At 41.0% G+C, this 18476-nt stretch overlaps 3 protein-coding genes and 3 non-coding genes across 9 annotated transcripts; 1 reads left to right on the top strand and 5 right to left on the bottom strand.

Annotated features, from left to right (window-relative positions):
- Positions 1 to 20: 20 nt before the first annotated feature.
- On the bottom strand, positions 21 to 4561 carry cinp (cyclin dependent kinase 2 interacting protein). 3 transcript variants are annotated; one of them, XM_067478773.1, is made up of 6 exons: positions 4436 to 4561; positions 3088 to 3273; positions 2288 to 2459; positions 1961 to 2090; positions 600 to 729; positions 21 to 518 (listed from the first exon to the last, which is right to left on the bottom strand). In XM_067478773.1, exons 2-6 carry the CDS (start codon positions 3092 to 3094, stop codon positions 316 to 318), a joined length of 642 nt encoding a protein of 213 aa, XP_067334874.1. In that variant the 5' UTR covers positions 3095 to 3273; positions 4436 to 4561; the 3' UTR covers positions 21 to 315. The 3 variants fall into 3 exon arrangements, with proteins under 3 accessions (XP_067334874.1, XP_067334875.1, XP_067334873.1); XM_067478774.1 differs by lacking the exon at positions 4436 to 4561 and adding an exon at positions 4163 to 4281; XM_067478772.1 differs by lacking the exon at positions 4436 to 4561 and adding an exon at positions 4130 to 4270.
- Positions 4187 to 8392, top strand: im:7136021 (uncharacterized). Its single transcript, XM_067478770.1, has 4 exons — positions 4187 to 4841; positions 6668 to 6862; positions 7115 to 7325; positions 7492 to 8392. The coding sequence occupies exons 1-4, from the start codon at positions 4187 to 4189 to the stop codon at positions 7724 to 7726; spliced, it is 1296 nt and encodes a 431-aa protein (XP_067334871.1). The 3' UTR covers positions 7727 to 8392.
- Positions 8393 to 8530: 138 nt separating this feature from the next.
- dkc1 (dyskeratosis congenita 1, dyskerin) lies at positions 8531 to 16851 on the bottom strand. Of its 2 annotated transcripts, none has more exons than XM_067478764.1 (15): positions 16753 to 16851; positions 15991 to 16040; positions 15780 to 15866; positions 14497 to 14588; positions 13220 to 13404; positions 13042 to 13106; positions 12601 to 12727; positions 12344 to 12474; positions 11724 to 11867; positions 11526 to 11646; positions 11135 to 11253; positions 10653 to 10756; positions 10358 to 10397; positions 10077 to 10238; positions 8531 to 8801 (listed from the first exon to the last, which is right to left on the bottom strand). In XM_067478764.1, exons 1-15 carry the CDS (start codon positions 16766 to 16768, stop codon positions 8736 to 8738), a joined length of 1509 nt encoding a protein of 502 aa, XP_067334865.1. In that variant the 5' UTR covers positions 16769 to 16851; the 3' UTR covers positions 8531 to 8735. The 2 variants fall into 2 exon arrangements, with proteins under 2 accessions (XP_067334865.1, XP_067334864.1); XM_067478763.1 differs by having other exon boundaries at positions 15991 to 16043; positions 16753 to 16846.
- LOC137102001 (small nucleolar RNA SNORD83) lies at positions 10990 to 11067 on the bottom strand. The gene has a single exon (XR_010911158.1). It is a non-coding gene; the product is annotated as a small nucleolar RNA SNORD83 (small nucleolar RNA).
- Positions 11415 to 11492, bottom strand: LOC137102002 (small nucleolar RNA SNORD83). The gene has a single exon (XR_010911159.1). It is a non-coding gene; the product is annotated as a small nucleolar RNA SNORD83 (small nucleolar RNA).
- LOC137102008 (small nucleolar RNA SNORA36 family) lies at positions 11930 to 12057 on the bottom strand. Its single transcript, XR_010911165.1, has one exon. It is a non-coding gene; the product is annotated as a small nucleolar RNA SNORA36 family (small nucleolar RNA).
- Positions 16852 to 18476: the final 1625 nt, after the last annotated feature.

Below are 18476 nucleotides of genomic sequence, written 5' to 3'. Positions count from 1 at the left end.
CTGTGCAAATGGCGTTCCAGTCCAGATGTGTCACCTTTTATTTAACCAGATAAAATTTGCAAAGGTTAAAACACAGTTACACAGTAACAAAACTCAACAACAGTCTTAAGAGGAAGAAAGTTAGAGAAGAAGCTACTAAACTGACAGAGAGTCACTGACACTGTAGTTTGTGATGCCTCTGACTACACACTCCAGGATGCATGTGAGCTCACCTTAGTTTACCTGTTTCTTTTCCTACCACTCATCAACATCCAGTCTACGCTAAGCTAGGTAACACCCTGAGATTGGTCACATGCCTCTGGAAGACAGGCGATATCAAAGTGGGCGGTGCCCAGTCTCCAGCAGAAGAGCCTCAAGAGTCAGTCTGGCCTGTGGGGGGATGAAGGGCTGGTGCAGCCAGCATGACAGGTAGACCATGCAGAGGTCAGAATTTGCTGTGTGAGCCAGTTCCTGCAAAATGGTCTGCTTCAGCTTCAGCTCCTGACTGAAGGCATCTAACAGGAAACTGGATGTTACCACTGAAATGTCAGAAACGTTGCACATTAGACAATAGCAGTGAATCAGTAGGTAAGTCTCAGGTGTTTTCCAGGCAATCTCACCAAACTGTTTGGTGTTCCAGGTGTGAAACAGAGGTAACTTTCTTCCTTCAGGACCAAACTGAAATTCCTCCAAATCCTGAATACCTTGCTGTGATGTCACCAGACGCTCCATCTTTGTCACCACAGCAACCTGACAGGAAGAGGAAGTTTTAACTTTCCAGACATTGAAACTGCTGAGAATCGGTTTAGTTTAACAACTTTTATACTGGTTTAGAATCAGCCATGAGGACAAATTAAAGTACAGGTCTGCATGGACCCACTTGGTTCTGAGGGACCTAGACCTGTGATGCGAGTGTGGTGAATTTTGATGAGGCGATGTTTTTAAGGATAATAAAAACCATACATATGATGTGTTGATGTTTCAAACCATTTGTGTATGATCATATGATTCATCCAGGTCCAGATGGTTAATACGTGGTAATATATGTAAGAATGACTGATAAATGACAGTTAACACGCGTTAAAAAAATTATTATTATATGTTTGAACTGAGTATACACATTGCTTGTGAATCACTGGGCCACACAGACTGGGTAACCGATCACATCAAGACAGGGAAGGCTTGGTGCACGTTTTTTTTTTTTTTTTTTATTAAAATGTACCAAAAGAGGAAAGTTTTCTTAGAAAAAGTGACCTTGACAAGACAGACAATTTAATGTTTTTGTCTTGGATAAAGTTCGGTTCCATCCAAAGGACTCACTCCCCAGCTGGGTGGAACGTTTCAGATGGAAGGATGGAACCTCTGATTGACAGATGAGGCTATGATGAGACGCACTGACAACAATAAAGTGAATTATGTATGTATAAATAAGATATATAGAATAAATACATATGTTGAAGTCTTATGAAAGGATTTTCAAATAATGGTAATAGACGACTGAATAAATTATAGAAATTTAAGATCAAATATTTAAAAAAAATGTGGGTCAGATCTTATTCTCCAAATAGGGATTAACCCAGAAAAGATGTATAAAAGGTTTTGAACTGCGTGATATCAGTCAAACCGAGTCCAGAACTATCCTCAGCTTTACTGTCTGTATTGTTGATTTATCAGCACAATAAATCTTTGAAATGTCTTTGAAGAAGCTTTTATCTGACAGGAAGTAGCAATAAACTATTGAGCCGATCCACGACATGAGTCAGTCTGGTATAACTGGGTTCAGTTTTCCTGCTCCAGGTCTCGGGAAAGTGTGTCTGTCTAACCCTCTAACAGACCCAAGGTCCAACATTCCAACTGAAACCTGCGACTTCAGTGTCTTTAAACTAAACAGATTATTTCAGAGAGAAGACGAAAAATGTCATAATGTTTATAAAGAAAACAAACAGAAATATACAAAGAAAAAAAAAACCTGAAACATCACCATTTTATTCACAGTCTCCTGAAGTTTGCAACATGTGTCCTGCAGCTCTGCACCTGTTGTAGGTGATGAAGGTGATGTGGACGATGAAGCTGAATCAGATTTGTCCAGCAGATGCTTATCGCTCTGAGACCTGATGGACAAAAAAATTAGGGAAATCAGTTTACAGTGGTTCAATAACGATGATCAGTAAAGATTTTATTGACGATTTCAAGCTGATGTAATCCACAGACAGGAAGTCAATAATTTAAACTGTGATAGTGAACTGTTTCTTTGAGTTATTCTGAATACTTGAGTTAAATTTAAATAACTAGCCTAATCCAATCTCACCGTCTGATGTTGACAATGTTCGTTGCAACACTGAATCCGTCCTCGTTAAGTTTTTCCCACCTCAGCATCAAGTTGTGCCAGTTGGCTGCATTGTCTTTGATCTTTCGGCCACTTCCTGTCACAGCTGAGCACTTCCTGTTTGCTGAGGACACTGGGATGTCACTGGGAACGCCTGAGAACAGAGTTTACCTGGGTTTATTAGAGCTTTTTAGAGTGAGAAAAGGGCTGTGAGTCTTTCATGTCACTCTGCGGCTTTTGTGCACATTTACGCACAGCCAGGGACGATTCAATTACTGGCAAGTCATGTGGAAATGGTGTAAAACTGTTGTAATAAACGTTTGTGCATCAAAGACTGGCTAGTGAAGACATTTGTGTGTTGTTTATGTCCACCCTACGATGTAAACAATGTAAACACAGACTTTGTGCTCATTCTACTGAAACTTCAGTCGCTGTGACCTAAGGCTACTAATTTTATTTTGGGTGACTTTAACCACTGCTCCTCAGACAATGCACTCAAGAGCTATTATCAATATCTGTCTTGTCCCACTACAAAGAGCAAGACACTAGAACGTTGCTATGGTCCAGTATAAAAATATGAAAAAGAGTATATAAACCTAAAAAACATATGTGTGTCCTCAAATAGAGACAAACTCTCTCGTCCTGTATTTGAGTACTGAGTTAGCTCGATAAAAAGTCAAACACACAAACCCAGATTATAACTGTTTGTTTCCTGTTCGTCGATCACATGGAGGGCACGTCTCACCAATAATTACACTATCGATTAGTGAACATATACTCACCTTCCATCTGATCAGTACTTGAGTAAGTCACTCCTGCAGATCACGTTGACCACATTACGCTTCCTTATTGTCCTTTCCTTCTGTGGTGTTTTTCCGCAGCTGATTTCTTCTTCGGTTCTTATTTGACCGACGTCATTTACTGACAGTAACTTAAAGATGTTTTATTATGAAGATGTCTCGCGCTGTCTGCAGTTAAGAGAGCAAAAACAAATCACAGTGAAACTTCTGTGCTCTTTCTGTGCTGCAGTTACATCTGTTTATTAAATTAATCATAAAAATAGAGTTTATTTAAAATTAAAAATTAAATTCTGTATTTGTTAGTTTTCCAGTTTTTAATCAACAAGTTTCTCGAGTGATGCCTCGTATCAAACGAGTGATGCCTCGTATCAAATATCAAGAGTACTATCTTTGTGGAGTTAAAGAGATACAAACATTCAGGAACTACAATTTTTTCTCGTTCTAGTTTTCTCTGAGTTCAGTTTTTATTAACATCATGTTTTCTCTCTGATGATAAGCAAACTTCTCGACTGAAATCTTGATCAAGTGACGAGAGTAAGTTCTGGGAAAAAACTGAGATCAGAGTGAGACCTCCTGCTTACGCTCAGTCTGCTCAGTGACGCAGCAAGGAAAAAAGTAGAAGAACAGTCACTCTGATCATTAGATTGCAGTTCAATGATCAATGCCAACAACCGATCAGCTATTGAGTGTAAGGACGTCCGAACTGCAACTTTCTGTTCAACAGAGACAGGTGATCAGATATCAGCAATAAACAATAATCACTCAGTGTGTGAGTGTTGACGGTGCATTGTCGGCCTGTTGTCAAACCTGTTTATAGCCTCTTGTGAACCTGTTATATACCTATCGTCAGCCTTTTGAAAGTCTGCTGTAAACCTGTTCTTAACATCTTATTGACTTTTGGATCTGTTGTTGACTTGTTCATAGCCTGTTGTGGACCTTTTGTATACCTATCTACAGCTTGTTGTAAACCTGTTGACAACCTGTTGTTGACTTGTTCATAGCCTGTTGTGGACCTGTTGTATACCTATAGACAGTCATTTGAAAGCCTGTTGTAAACCTGTTGTCGGCAGCGGGGGCCATCATGACTTCAGCACCACATCTTCCTGCCGAGCTGTGGCTGCAGGTGTTCAGTTTCCTGTCCTGGAGAGACAAACTGAGTGTACGCTGCACCTGTTTACACTTTAGGCACCTAGTCGATAAGTCTCGCCCCCTATGGAAGGGTTTCTGTGTTATCCTGCAACAGTTTTCTCGGTACAACCGCCCATTCTGGAACAGCCTGGCTCAAAGACACGTGGGCAGAGTGCTGATACGTTCAGGAAAGAGAAAGTACCTGACACAGTTGTCCTCATGGCTTCCTGCTCTTGATGCCCTGCGATTAGACGACTGGAGAGAAGGGGATGTCAACGAGCTGAAACGTTTTCACCGGCTGCAGTTCCTTTCCCTCACTTCCAGTTCCACTCCACTAAAGAACCTGGACTTCCTGTTTCCTCTGAGACATCATCTGACGCACCTCAGTCTCTGTAATGTACAGCTCACCTGTCCAGCCTCTCACCTGTTAGCCGCCATCAGTCAGCTTACTCATCTCACATCCCTGCTAGTGCACCACAATGGCAGCCTAAGAGTCCCAACGCTCAGCCGTGTCCTTACTCATCTGACTGAGCTCAAACACCTGTCCTGGACCATGATCACCTACAAGATACTGTCACATGACTTCTTTAGCCCAGTCCACCTCTCAGGTAAGAAAAAGTAAAGAAGAAGAAAAAGTTTTAACAAAACAACACAAATTTGTATTTGCATGATCTTTTGTTGGATTATTTAATCAAAATATTGTGAAAGGATTAAAAAAAATGAAAAGCAATTCACTTTGAGCTTCTTTGAGCACAAGAGGTTGGTCAGATCAAAATTGCATGTTAAACTTTACTTTCAGCAATAACTGCCTGACAATTCTGTGGCCTCCACTGATCAGTTTTTCCAGAAATTCAAGTACATTTGCTCTGAATCTTGATCATGAATTTTCCTCCCAGCTGTTAAAACAACTCATTTTTTATTTGGCTTTTTTTATTTGGCTTCTCCTACATAGTCTAGTGTATATTAGAAGTAAAAATGTCAAAACAAAAACAACTTTTTCAAGGAAGTTATCAGTCTATTCCAAGGGTCACCAACATTGTGCCTGTGGGCACCGGGTAGCCTGCAAGGACCACACGAGTAGCCCACGGGCCTATTCTAACCACTTACCTAGAGCTGCATCTAATTTTGTTGTTGCTATTTTTTTTAAATCATATTTGATAGTTATTGTGAGAAATCATTAACATGATCCGTGTTTTCACATAGATGAATATTATTAATGTAATTGATTATTAATAATAACATATAATTAAAGGTAAATTATGCTAATTTGTTATTTCAAAAGTGTGTATCGAACTGGTAGCACTTCACATTAATCGGTACCCAAGAAGTAGCTCTCAGTTTCAAAAAGGTTTGTGACCCCTGGTCTAAACTATAGTCTGCAGAGACATGCTGAAATTGATCCAGTCAGGACAGAAGAAACAGTTGAAGGCCCAAGTACACATCTGTCCAAGAAGAAAAGTACCTAAGAGCGTCCTCCTTGAGAAACAAATGCCGCACTGCTCCTACATTGGCTACATACTTGAATAAAATGAGAGAAACAATGGACAGACACCGAGTAGAAGACTCAGGTCAGTTGGTCTTACGGGCAGATTTATTAAGAAGAAAACCCCTACTAAGGTTGGTAAATCAGAAGAAAGGGTTACTTTGGGCCAAGATGCACAAACAGTGGACTTTAGATGGTTGGAATAAAGTCTTGTGCACTGGTGAGTCAAAGTTTTAGGTGTTTGGATCCAAGTGAATAATGTGTCTCAGACAACACCATCAGTAAAGCATTGAGGTGGAAACCTGATGATCTGGGGATGTTTTGGCAATGGGAGAGTGGGTGTTCTGCATCATGTGTAATGTCTCCTGAATCAGCATGGATACCACTCCATACTGAAGACACATGTCATTCTCTCTAGTCCGTGACTGATTGGAGATAATTTCTATATCCAGTAAGACAGTGACCATAGCAATCTTCCAGGTTGTGTAAGAATTATCTAGAGAAGAAAGTATCTGCTGGAATCCTCTTGGTGATGGTTTGGTAAGCTCATTCGCTGAATCTGAACCACCATCAACTTGGTCTGGGAGAAGCAGGACCAAACAGTTTGGGAACACTGTCCAACGAGTAACCCAGAGCTTTGGTAAATTCTGCAGAAGCGCTGGGAGGAAATCATACCTGAATATCTACAAAACTGATCAGTAAAATGCCTCAGATTTGTGTGTTTCCAAACATTTTTTCCATTGAAGGTAAGAAGACAGAAACTTGGTTGTGAAACGTATTAAATGTATTTACATTTTTTTTACAAATGATTTAATATGCATCTTCAAACATGCATCACAGGTGTATTTATTTGTGTTACAGGTATAATTACGTATAATTATGTGTATTTACAAGTGTATTAACAAGTATATTCACAGGTGTATACACATATGTGTTGTGTCTCTCATCCAGGAAAGGGTGGGGCCCTGTGCCTGTCTGACCTGCAGTTGTTAAACTATGATGCCATGGTAACACGGGAAGTTCTTCAGCCTTTGTCCTGCCTCCGCAGCTTGTCAGTCTACCACCTGTACTCTGTACCAGGGCCCACCTGTCACATGCAAACATGGCTGACATCACTGCCACAGCTCAGCAGCCTCACTGTTTATGGTCAGTGTAAATGTTTAACAAGATTCTACTGACGCTATTTCACCTCCTCTGTGACTCTACCATGAGAACTCTAATGTAGAAACTAAGTCATGATTTTAAAGGCACAGTGCAGTTTTTTATTCTCTGATGTTGTTTAAACTGTATCGTCAGACAAAAAAACAAACACATTTTCTCAGTTTTTCTTTAAATAGTTCCACTTTAACCTATTACCTGTGAGTCACTTACAGTGATGTCATGACCTCACTCTAACAGGAGGCCATCCTCTGGCAGCATATGCGGACTTCCTGCCGTCCTCCCTCCTCAGCTTGACTCTGTGTGTGGACCTGGAACCTGAAGATCTGCAGGTAGTCTCAGTCAGAACTCCTCACCTGGAACACCTACACCTGGAGCCCTGGAGCTCCTCCTCCAACCTAGTGAGGCTTCTTCCACAGCTGTTCCCTTGCCTGAGGTCGCTCCGGATTAGGTGAGTCCAGGTTCCACTGAAATCTGCTAAGATTCTTGAGGTTGCTTTACTCATTATTTACTGACACCAGGTTAGGTCACCTAGTGTCTTTTATTCAGGAGAACTGACTTGTTGGGTTCCTTGGTAACCTGAGGTTTTTAATAACCTCGTCTTGTTTTTGTTTCAGGCATCACCATGTCTCAGACGGTGACTTTCTCCAGCTGCACCAGCTGCAGCAGCTGAATACACTGGAGGTTTTAGACTCATTCCACAGACCCGACCCAACAGACCCAAATTGGGTCGTCAATAAGCCAAGTCCCCGTCTGCTGCAGCTGATCTTAGACCTGCAGAAACTGACCAACCACAGAATCCATGTCATTACCAGCTTAAACAGAGACCTGCTCACCTGCCACTGTGTCTGACCAGTCAGAGAGGCTGGGAGTACACCTGCTCTGAACTTAAAATTGCGTTGTTTTGAAGTGATTTGACTAAATGTGCCATATGGGGCTATTATAGTAACTTATTTGTATAAGTGTTGAGTTGTGTACCTGTGTCTTAATGCATCTGTCCTGGGATGGGTGTCTGTCTATACATAGTGGAACAAGCTACCAAACTGCAGAATCAGCAGTCTCGCTTCCCTCATTCAAAAAGCATCCTTTCAAATTCATATCCATTTAAACTTTTCCAATTTTACACCTCATGAAAATCAAACTTATTCTCATGGCATTGTTTAAATTTCTTCTGTGACTTCTCTTTGCTCACTTGGTACCTCACAATGCCTAAAGACTATATGTAAAATGTAATTTCAGTTGCTAGGATCCAGTCTAGAGAGGTTTGCACTCAGGCCAAAAATTTGTCAGTCAACCATCCACTAATTTTATATAATGAAGGTATTTAACATTTACACATTTATTTCTACATCCTTGACAGTGATAAAGTGAAGCGCCCAAAGAGTTGTTTCACACACAAGGCGAAATAAGTCCATCTCCCCCTCTGCGCATCCTTTGTCCACATCAGTCTCCGAACAAGCATGTGCAGAAAATAGGATTTAGTCCTCGAGTCTTCTTAAAAACCCTAAAACCTTGTCTGTACAAATGGAAACAAATTTCAGTTTAGTTTAAAACAAACTAAATTTAATCTGCTACACTAGGTCTTGTTTGTGATTTTTCATTAAATGAATATGAACTCATGCCATTTACCAAATAAATGTTTGTAAAGATTAAAAATACAGAAAACAGAATTTTATTTTGAAATTACAAACCGGCTTCCTGTTCAGTTATATACACAAAACGTTTTTGTATAAAAAAAACAAACGTCCTCTTTCTGCATTCATGCAGTCCATATAAACTTTCAGAATGCTTTGCATCCAGGTTTTCAGAAAGGTGTGACAGTGGGCGGAGTCCAACATTGTCCTGTTCACTCATTGATATATCACTCGGACATATCACCCTCTTTTTGTTTCTTCTTCTTTTTCTTCTTCTTGGCACTTTCCCCAACCTGAAGGTGACACATGATCAGCAAGATGTTAATTCTATAAACTTCCATAAACTACTGCAATTAAATTTACTTTTTTCAGTTTAACTTCAGAAACACATGAAACCACTTGTCATCTACTGTAACAAATTCTTTCGACCTAAATAAAAATGTGCTCTACAAGTGAAGAGTAAGGCAAATTGGTTAACTTATTTTTCATAAATATTCAAGTGTAAAAAGGTGAACTGATAAAATATAATCATCATATATCATCTCCTAATGAACGTTTAACTAAAACCACAACAGAGGTGAAACACAGCAGGTCCTATCCACAACTTTCCAGATGGAAAAGCAAAAAAGCTGAACTAATGTACTGAGTACTCAGTACTCTGCAGTGGAAAAGCACCATAAGGATCCAAAATTCTATTTTTGGATTTGGTCCTTTTTAGGGGTGGGGTGACACATTACCGCAATCAATTACGGCAATTTACTTGACTTGTAAGTTGGGCTAGAAATGAACAGTACACAAAGATTGGGTATCTGAGAAAATTAAGAAATTACCTCACTGCACAGATTTATTGTTAAAGGTTAACTAAAGGATACAAATATAAATATTTGTGTTCTGAAATCACCAGATTTAAGACACTTAAGAAAAAAAAAAAACTTCTTTATGAGTCTAAGCAAAGATGAAGCTCAGCCAAGTGTCCCTGTCTGCAGCAGAGGGAGCAGACAGCTCAGGTAAAGTCCAAGTTACTTTTTAATTCAACCGGACAACATTAGTGCTTTTTTGGGTAAAGGTTTAAAAAAGCTCTGCTAATTAACAATACTCATTAAATAATCAGAAACATGCAGAAAACCGATACCTTTCAGCTCTCATATACAAGAAGCTTTATGGTTAATTGCTTACTGCTACAGACAAATTAGTCCACATCCACCTAAAGCAGATAGTTAGAAAAAAGCTGTTTGTGCTGAACTTAATGAACTAACTGTTTAACCTAATGTGCCACAGGTTCTGGTTGACACAGAAATAGTCCCAAACCAGGAAGGACCCTGTGGCAGTGAGCAGACAGTCCCCATCAGCAGCAGACAGACGAGGACAGAGATCAGTGACTTCATGTTGATTCTTCTATTTTGTTACAGTATAGAAACTAAACTGAACTGTTTACTGAGGACATGGAGATGTAGCACATCCCTTTAACTTGAATGGAACAAGCTATAATTATTTTAATTATATTATGGAGAGACTTTATATTAGCCTGTAAAATACATATTACCAGTCCTTTTAGTCCTTTTACTGACCTCAGTCTGAGACTCTGCCTCCTCAGTCCCTGCCTCTGCTTCATCCAGTTTAGCTCTTTTCTCTTTTTTCTTTTTCTTTTTCTCTTTCTTTGCATCCTCTGGCAGTGGTGTGGACTTTGTCACTGTGCCTTCACCTTCGCTGTCTGTTGCCTCCCTCTTCCTCTGCAGAGGGACAGGTCAAAGGTCAGAGATCTCAGTCAAAAGAAAAACTGGTTTTAAATCTAAAGTCCACAATGTCTTTAACACTTAGCAGGTCTCAGTTTAATAAAAGGTTTGTTTACCTTTGTTGACATGTCACATGACTCTGTTGCCTTGGAAACACTGTTAAACAAGAAATTTTCAGTGAATAAGCTTGTTAACATTAGGACTGAGCCTGAGCAGCTACTGGGATTGTCATTGTGATTGTAGTATACTACATTACTGTCCTCAGGTAAGCTGCAGCTCAGCAAAGTGCAGAGTGAAGAAGCTCAAACCTGAAAGTTGCTGTAGCAGACTGACTCCCTCAGAGAGCACATCAGTTCAGTAAGGGATAACTGTCTGCATGTGTCCCCCCAGCCCTCCCCAGGTGAGCTATACCTGTAGTCAATGTACTGGTTCTTCCAGTCCTGCGGTGTGCTGCCATTGGGTTTCCCATGTTTGTCCAGAAGTCCCTTCTTAATCATTTCTTTCTTTTGACTTGCCTGAAGAAAACAAAACTTGTTAAGCTTGAGCTACATTTGTTCAGTAAGTTCAGCAAAAGAGAGAGAGAGAGAGAGAGAGAGAGAGAGAGAGAGAGAGAGAGAGAGAGAGAGAGAGAGAGAGAGAGAGAGAGAGAGAGAGAGAGAGAGAGAGAGAGAGAGAGAGAGAGAGAGAGAGAGAGAGAGAGAGAGAGAGAGAGAGAGAGAGAGAGAGAGAGAGAGAGAATGCTGGGTGAAGCCATCAGACAAGGGTGATAGATAGGAGGTCATCATGGCTCTAGAGCTACTGTGGCTACTCAATATCATCATGTGGCTTCAACTGTACCCTGAAGTCTCCTGAAGGGTGATTAAGTAGGTAAGGCAGATAAAGTTCAGATGTACCTTTGGTCCCAGGCCCCACTTCCGAGGGTAAGTGTCTCTTTCCATGATCACACGCTTTATCTTTGCAACTACGCCATGATCACAGGTGGAGATGACTGCGGTTGTCATCAGAGCAACAGCTAGAAACAGTATAGAGCAAACAGTGTCACTTTACCTGGTCTCAAAACATACATTCCAACAATTAACCTATGACTTATTTACCTTCAAATTTACTTCCTGTGCACAACTTCACATTTCATCACTTATCTTTACTAATTAACTTCAGATCCATCTTGTGTGAAGCCATCAGAAAAGGGTGATAGATAGAAGGTCACCATGGCCTGAGAGCTACTGCAGCTACTCCATTTCATCATGTGGCTTCACCTGTGGTCACACGCAGCCTGTATCTCACCTGTACAGATGGCCTCCCCCTTTGTTGTTATGACCACAATGTCCTGGTTCACCTCGATGCCATCCTCGTACCTGAGTACACCGGGCAGCATAATCTTGGCGCCATAACAAATTGCATTCACCTAGAGACAGACAGCTGTGGTAAACAGACCGACTGGTAACAGGTGTGGCGGTGAGTACGAAGCTGAGAAAGACTTACGGCACTGTCCTTCATCACCAGGCGTTTGTGCGACACCAGCAGCTTCTCCAGAGGGAAGATGACTCTCCTCAGGTATGACTCATCTTTGTTGTGGTCAAACTGCCACTGAGCATCCAGGACGTCGTGCATAGTCATCATGTTGTCCTAAAGCAGTCGCATAAAAACCTTGATTTCATGAGGTCACAGCAACAGCAGTGATGTCATTGTGATGTAAGCAGGAGTGAGGACTCAGATGTACAGGTGATGTAATCTGTGTCTCTGCTGCAGGTTTCTGTTTCAAAGTCTAATTATCAGACCTGCACTGAGCAGCAGGACTGAACTCAACACTTTGAATCTCTGAATATATTAACAGGAATTATTGTAGTTGCTGCTGAGGAGATTGTGGATTTCACTGCTTCTGAAACTTCACTGCACTACTTGTAACCGCTCCTTCTGACTTGATTGTCTTTCAAGGTGTAGCAAGATTCTCTTAGATGTGAAGCTATTTTCATTTAACTAGAACCGTTTTAAGACAACAGAAGTAAGGCACAGTTGTTTCTGAATCTGGTGCAGAGTTTATTTTAAGCACATAAATGACCCAACTGAACATAAAAACCTGGCTAAACAGAGCTGGTGCTGACCTTCTCTCCCAGAACTCCAGATCGAACTCTTCTCAGCTCCTGCATCTGACCCCCTACACCAAGCAGCAGACCCAGGTGGACACACAGAGTCCGGATGTACGTTCCTGCTTCACAACTCACCCAGAAAATACCTGCAACACAGGCACACGTGACATCACTGACATGGCAGTGGTGATCTGATCTCAAGATTAACACTCAACATTGATAATGCGTCTACCACATATGCATCAAATAACACATATTGATCAAGTTCTCACCCAGCCTCCTCTCAGGGTCATACTCGATCAGTTTGCTCTCGTAGATCGTTCGGACTCTCAGCTGACGTTTCACGGCAGCAATCAGCGGCGGTCGCTGGAACAAAGCTCCGGTCAGAGTTTCCAATGCCTGCAGATAGAAACACGGTTGCCAAGGGTGATATGACAAGAACAACCTAGTCTTTGAATGATCAAAATTTTCATATCTTAAATAAAAACCAAAACCCACAACTTTAGATTATCAGAAAGTACAGACCCAGGGGGTATTTGTAGTTTGTAAGTCCCTGACAACAATTTAGAGATTAAACATATTACAAGTTAAAAAAAATAAACAAAAAGCTGTATAATATAAGTTTCAATCATCCTGCTCATCCCAGCTCAGTGTTCAGTAAGGTTTAACTAATCAATAAATATATCATTTACTGATCAGTAGCAGGAACTTACCCGAGCCAGAGCATGTTCGCTCTCTATTGCATTGTGCAGCCGAACGATTCCCACATACTCTTTACCTGCAACGCACACAGAGAGTAGTGAGGGGGGCTGCTTGTTTTACTGTGCTGTTGAGCATTTCAACTGGGGGGAGACGGACACTAGCAATTAAATCACAGAACAGTTTTCTTACCAGCACTCTGTTGAGATTTCACCAATCGTGTGGCTCTGTCAACACAGACGATCAAACAGCCAGTGACCTTCGGGTCAAGCGTCCCGCTGTGACCGGTCTTCTCTACCCGCAGGATTCTACGGATCCATGCCACCACCTCGTGAGACGATGGGTTTGCAGGTTTGTCCAGATTAATGAAGCCGGACCTGGAAGAAGACAGGTGGTGCACCTTAGCTTAGCATTAATGTGGTGCCTGAGCTGGCCTCAATTTTAACATTGTCGATTAGCATTAACCTATGTGCTACTTTAAATTTTACAGGATGATAGTTTAGCACATAATAAATGTCTTCATGAGATACAAGTGCAAATTAAGACTGAATTTTCGTTTGAAATAGAATCAGTGCACAGGAAGTTGTGAAGGAGTTCCAAAACTTCCAAATATTGGCATTGAGGTTGCTGAACATGCAGAATTTGGCAGCTGGTTCCACCATTGGGGGACCAAAGAACTGAAGACCTTTGCGTGGGATCTTTTGCTGTGTGGTGAACGAAACAGGACAGGAAAAGCTCTCATCTGAACAGAAGGCCATGTGGGCAGAACAAGAGCTGAGCCCTGTGGAGTAGCGATGTAGACAATGTGAGCGGTTTAAACATGCCCCTGCCAAGATACCATAGAGGTATGTCCAGATAAGTAAGACCTGAGCCAAGCCAGAGATGTTCCAGATGCCCAAGGACACAGACAGGCCAAGTGGGAATACGAGAAGCCTGACCCGCAGCTTTTTCTAAGACCATTCAGAGTGACCACTTTTAAAGTCAGACTGGTTGACATTTGGGATGTTGTTCAAACTTAAAGTTCATTCAAGGGTCTTTGCCAGAAATGTAAGTCAGGTCTGGCAGGCATTAGTGTGGATGCAATTTGACTTGGAGGGTATGAGATCTCGAGACCAGGAGGATTTGAGAAGAGGAAGGTGTATTTTCTTCCATCAGACTAAAAGACAAGGAGACTAAAGTGCAGATGAAATTAGCATAGTGTAGCCATATGAAGGTGAGAACTGGGAGTCAATGACTCCCTTCTGATTAGACAAATGGAAGTGAAGTTAAGTCATCGGCAGAGAGGGATGTGAGGAGGAGGGGGTAGAGGAGTGATTTGAAAATGGAGAACAGTTTCCTTGTAATATTCAGTTTTTGCCTTGGTGGCGCTGTGAGAAAAAGTTGCATAGGGCTCTGATATTCGGCCTGAGTAGAGGGAGTCTCGATGTTGTCCAAGGTATTGCCAGGTTAGCCTAGCATTAGTGTGTTACCTGACATAGTCCTGGATGTTCCTCTTCAGAGGGTTGCTGCCGCTCGGTAGAGGAGTGTAATGAGATGTCCGAATGTTCAGTTTATCAAAATTCTGCAGAAAACAAAACAAAGGTGTGCTTTCATTTTGAAAGTCTGTGTGTCTGCAGTTTCACTCAAATTCTTTGTTCATTAAATTATATTAATTATAGCAAAAATATTTTAAACTTGATTTATTCAGGACAGTTTCACCCTTTTTACGGAAACACTGACCACATTCACACCTGAAATCTGAGCTTCCTTAACAATTTTGGTAGCATTTTACCACAATTTGTAGTAGGAAATGTCCAAAACAATAAAGCCATCTTCAAACTATTTTTGTCCATCCCTAGCTTGGGCTTTGGAACCACGTTCTAAGTATTAAGATAGCAACGTCCAAAGACTCAAAATAAGTTAATGGTGACCTGATATTCTTTTTAAATCCGGGTTTGCTGTCATACATAGACCACCCAATCATGTACAGCACTGTGTTTTCTGGTTGAACATCCAAAACCATAGAAAATTAAACTTTAGACATTTTAAGAGTCTACATTCAAGAAATCTCATAATACCATGAATACTTTCAAAATAAGAGTTTTTACAAACTGCTATTCTTGTGTATGCGTTAGCTTAACATTACTGTGTTTTCTGCTTTAGCAGATTTTTCACACCAACCCCATTCACGTCTCTGAATCATGTGATCAGAACAGGACATCGTCTCTGCAGTCAGGTCAAGTCTGGCTCCACATGTGGCCCTTGGTGGTGGACCAGCAGAACGCCAGAACACCATTGGTACCACAATAGAGAGGCCCCACACCCAGAACAGGCATGGGGCAGAGACAAGATGGCTGCTGCTCAGCGAATGGATAAACTGATTCATCATGTCACATGGTTGAGACTCAGGGCCAAATAATCAGAATTAGTTTTTTTTGATCAGTCAGCTAAAACAAGGAATTTACTTCTGTCTATTGGTAGTTTTTAATGACACATTCAAAAACTTAATACAGACAATATAACAATTAAAGACAGACTGTAGGAGTAACAGCTACAGACAACATGGGTATGTGTGTTAGTGGATCTTGGTGGAGTCATAGTATGTCCAGCTAGGTAATTGTACTTGTTATCAGCTCTCAATTAACTGATTTTAACAGATTTCCATTTATTAACTAGTTTTATAATCGCTAAATTGTTTATTCAACAGCAGCAACGATTTTACCTTCAGATAGTTTGACTTTAATATTATGCAACAGGTTAATTTTGGCGTTACCTTTAATAACAAAGGCCACTGTGATGTGTCCAAAGAAGCAACTTTAACCTCCGGTTGGATGAAGAAATCTCCACTCTGCTGGATTTCCTGTTAAACAAAAAACAGTTTTTATTATACGTGTGTATAGATAGGGAAACTCAGACCAACCGGTTCTCAGTATATTACTTATGTTTTAACACTTAATAAAACCACAACTGATCCTTTAACTCACCCCGACTTCTTCACTGACTTTCTTCACTTTTTTCTTCTTCTTCGCTGAAGCTGCTGAAACAAACAGAAGCTGTTAACACGATATTGATTCATTATGTCCTAATTCAGCTGCTGTTCGCACTGACAGTTGAAGTTTCTTCATTTCTAGTTCTCTGGTCTCCAGTAATAAATATTTTTTGCGGGTTAATTGAGAAAAGCTGCAGCCCCACGTGGCCGCTGCGACAACACGTGGTTGTTAGCATTAAATGGCTAACAGAGCTAACAGCCTGAATTGAGCCAATAAATTCAAATAAACAGCGGCTGCAAGTAACCGATCAAACACACACCACTTATGTGATGGATATCAATCACGAGCAGATTGAAATGCTCAACGGCAGAAAGTAAACTCTGCTGTAAACAGTTTAACACCAGCTTTAACATTCACGCCCTAACGTTGCATCCAAAGGAACCTTTGGCTTAGAAAACTAGTTCCTGTGCTGCAGCGGAATCAAACTAAGGCCGAACCAACAAATGCACAGCGATTAAATAAACCTTCAAAAACAGTCTCACGTCGAGCTCTGTAACTGATCTGAACCGTCCAACGTCTTCAAATGCCCGTTTTTCTCTGTGGGGATTGTCGTGACCCGCAGATAAACGGTGCGTGTGCAGAAAGAAGGAGAAACGCGTTCAGTTTGTGCGTTTTGAGCACAAGTTTCAACTAAAACACTCAGATCCGTTAAAGCTTAGAAGAGAAATGTTGCAGTGAAACGCGGCGCACACTCACCTTCTCCGTCCGCCATCTTGGTCTGAGAAATGGAGCGCAGAAACCGGGACCTCCTTCTTCCTCCCGCTACATCTTCTTCTGTGGTGGAGAAGAGCTGAAGCTGCTGCCCTCTGCAGCTGGTTTCCTGTCGCTCCCTTCTACTGTTCTAACAACACAGCTATCCCAGCTGTCGTAGGGCAAAAGGCGGGGGACACCCTGGACAGGTCTTCAGTCTGTCTCAGAGCCATGACTTTACTTAAGTACTGTATTTATGAGGTATTTGTATTTTACTGCAACCCTAACCCCCATGACAAACACATTATTGCATCAGTAATTATTACTAATGTTAATGAGAAATTAAAGAGTACATTAACTTCAGGTATTTCCCCACTGGGGCAATGATACTGCAGTAGAATGTCTCAGGACTAATACACATTTGATGATGCACAAAGTGAAATGTGACTCTGACTGAGAGTCTTCATCAGCAGCAGGTAAAGGCTATGGAGGATCAGAGAATCAGGTCGACTCAATGATGAGATGGATCCTAAATCCTCTCGTTCATCAAGGGAAAAGCTTTAATCAGTACTAATCTGATGGGTCACTCTGATGATCACTTTCTTCATGGGTTCAGTTACTCAGAAAAACTCCAGCAAGAAATGTGAAAGTCAGTGTGAAGTCTGTAAACGGACATGTTTTCTTCGGTATCCACAGCATCGCCTCACAGGTTTGTCACATGTTGTGTCTCAGTGTCCATGTTTGTCCAGAACCAAGGGATACTCACCAGTTTTCACAATCACTTCTTGAGATTCTGGTTTTAATGTAAGAAATGAGACCTGGAGAAAGAGAGAGGGAGTGGCAGGGTGGGGAGGGGTCCCTCTTTTCATCCAGTCTTCCTTAGTTTCTTTTTCCTAAAAGTCATAAATACAGAATAAAAACCAGTTGGAAGTTTACGATGAAGCTGCAATGACAGATGTGATGATCTGTTGTTGTGTTAATAAGACAGGGGTCTGTCTCTGTCCCTGAGGACAACAAACAATTAAAAGGGATATAAATTCCATAAAGTTTGATCCAAATATTCAGATTTTACTCCTCAGTTAAAAACTGAAAAAAAATGGTGCCTTTTTTTTTAAATTCTGAAACAGATAAAGGCAGTCTAACATCACACTGATGATCCCACATCCATGGCTCTAATCTTGCACATTGTTAAAAATCTCTATTCGGCTGTAATCTGAAGACAACAGTAACAAATACCTGAACTAACGTGTTTTACTAAAGTATCACCTGTTCAAGCCAAATACACAGTAAGAGATTAGAGTAATAGATTACTTCGTAGATGCAGCACTGATGATTCCTCAATTCTGTCTGAAGGTTTAGGGTTGGATCCTGGTTCCAGGTCTCGGACGGATCTACGTGAAACGTGAAACACAGTGACCATTACCTATCCCACACAAACCCGTAACTATACATGGACAAAAGTATGTGGACAACTGTATGTATCAGGCATCAGATTATAAGAGCTCCTGGCAACAAGTGTCCACATACTTTTGGTCATATTATAAATAAACTAATTAGTGGATTCTGTTTTAGCCCAATTTCTCTTTAAGACCAGAATGTTTGTGGCCAAAAATATACAGACAACTATATGTTGCAGCCATAGGACTAATATTAATTTGACTCTAAGGACTGTCCACATACTTTTGGCCACAAAGTTACAACAACATGGAGCACTAAACTAATAAACTAAT

The sequence above is a fragment of the Channa argus genome, chromosome 16, assembly GCF_033026475.1.
Source record: "Channa argus isolate prfri chromosome 16, Channa argus male v1.0, whole genome shotgun sequence".
In the NCBI taxonomy this organism is placed as follows: Eukaryota; Metazoa; Chordata; class Actinopteri; order Anabantiformes; family Channidae; genus Channa; species Channa argus.
The sequence above is the reverse complement of the archived record's forward strand: the minus strand, read 5'-3'. Positions and strand labels throughout refer to the sequence as shown.

What these genes read in the sequence shown, in the direction of transcription:
- dkc1 (XM_067478763.1), bottom strand. An exon ending in GGGGGAGGCCATCTGTACAG is followed by an intron (nt 11,254 to 11,525) that starts GTGAGATACAGG and finishes TACTGTTTCTAG; the next exon opens with CTGTTGCTCTGATGACAACC. An exon ending in CATGTGACATGTCAACAAAG is followed by an intron (nt 10,239 to 10,357) that starts GTAAACAAACCT and finishes GTCCCTCTGCAG; the next exon opens with AGGAAGAGGGAGGCAACAGA.
- cinp (XM_067478773.1), bottom strand. An exon ending in AACATTGTCAACATCAGACG is followed by an intron (nt 2,091 to 2,287) that starts GTGAGATTGGAT and finishes TTTGTCCATCAG; the next exon opens with GTCTCAGAGCGATAAGCATC. An exon ending in AGGAGACTGTGAATAAAATG is followed by an intron (nt 730 to 1,960) that starts GTGATGTTTCAG and finishes TCTTCCTGTCAG; the next exon opens with GTTGCTGTGGTGACAAAGAT.
- im:7136021 (XM_067478770.1), top strand. Translation starts at nt 4,187, where the DNA reads ATGACTTCAGCACCACATCTTCCTGCCGAGCTGTGGCTGCAGGTGTTC. An exon ending in TAGCCCAGTCCACCTCTCAG is followed by an intron (nt 4,842 to 6,667) that starts GTAAGAAAAAGT and finishes TCTCTCATCCAG; the next exon opens with GAAAGGGTGGGGCCCTGTGC. An exon ending in CAGCAGCCTCACTGTTTATG is followed by an intron (nt 6,863 to 7,114) that starts GTCAGTGTAAAT and finishes TCACTCTAACAG; the next exon opens with GAGGCCATCCTCTGGCAGCA.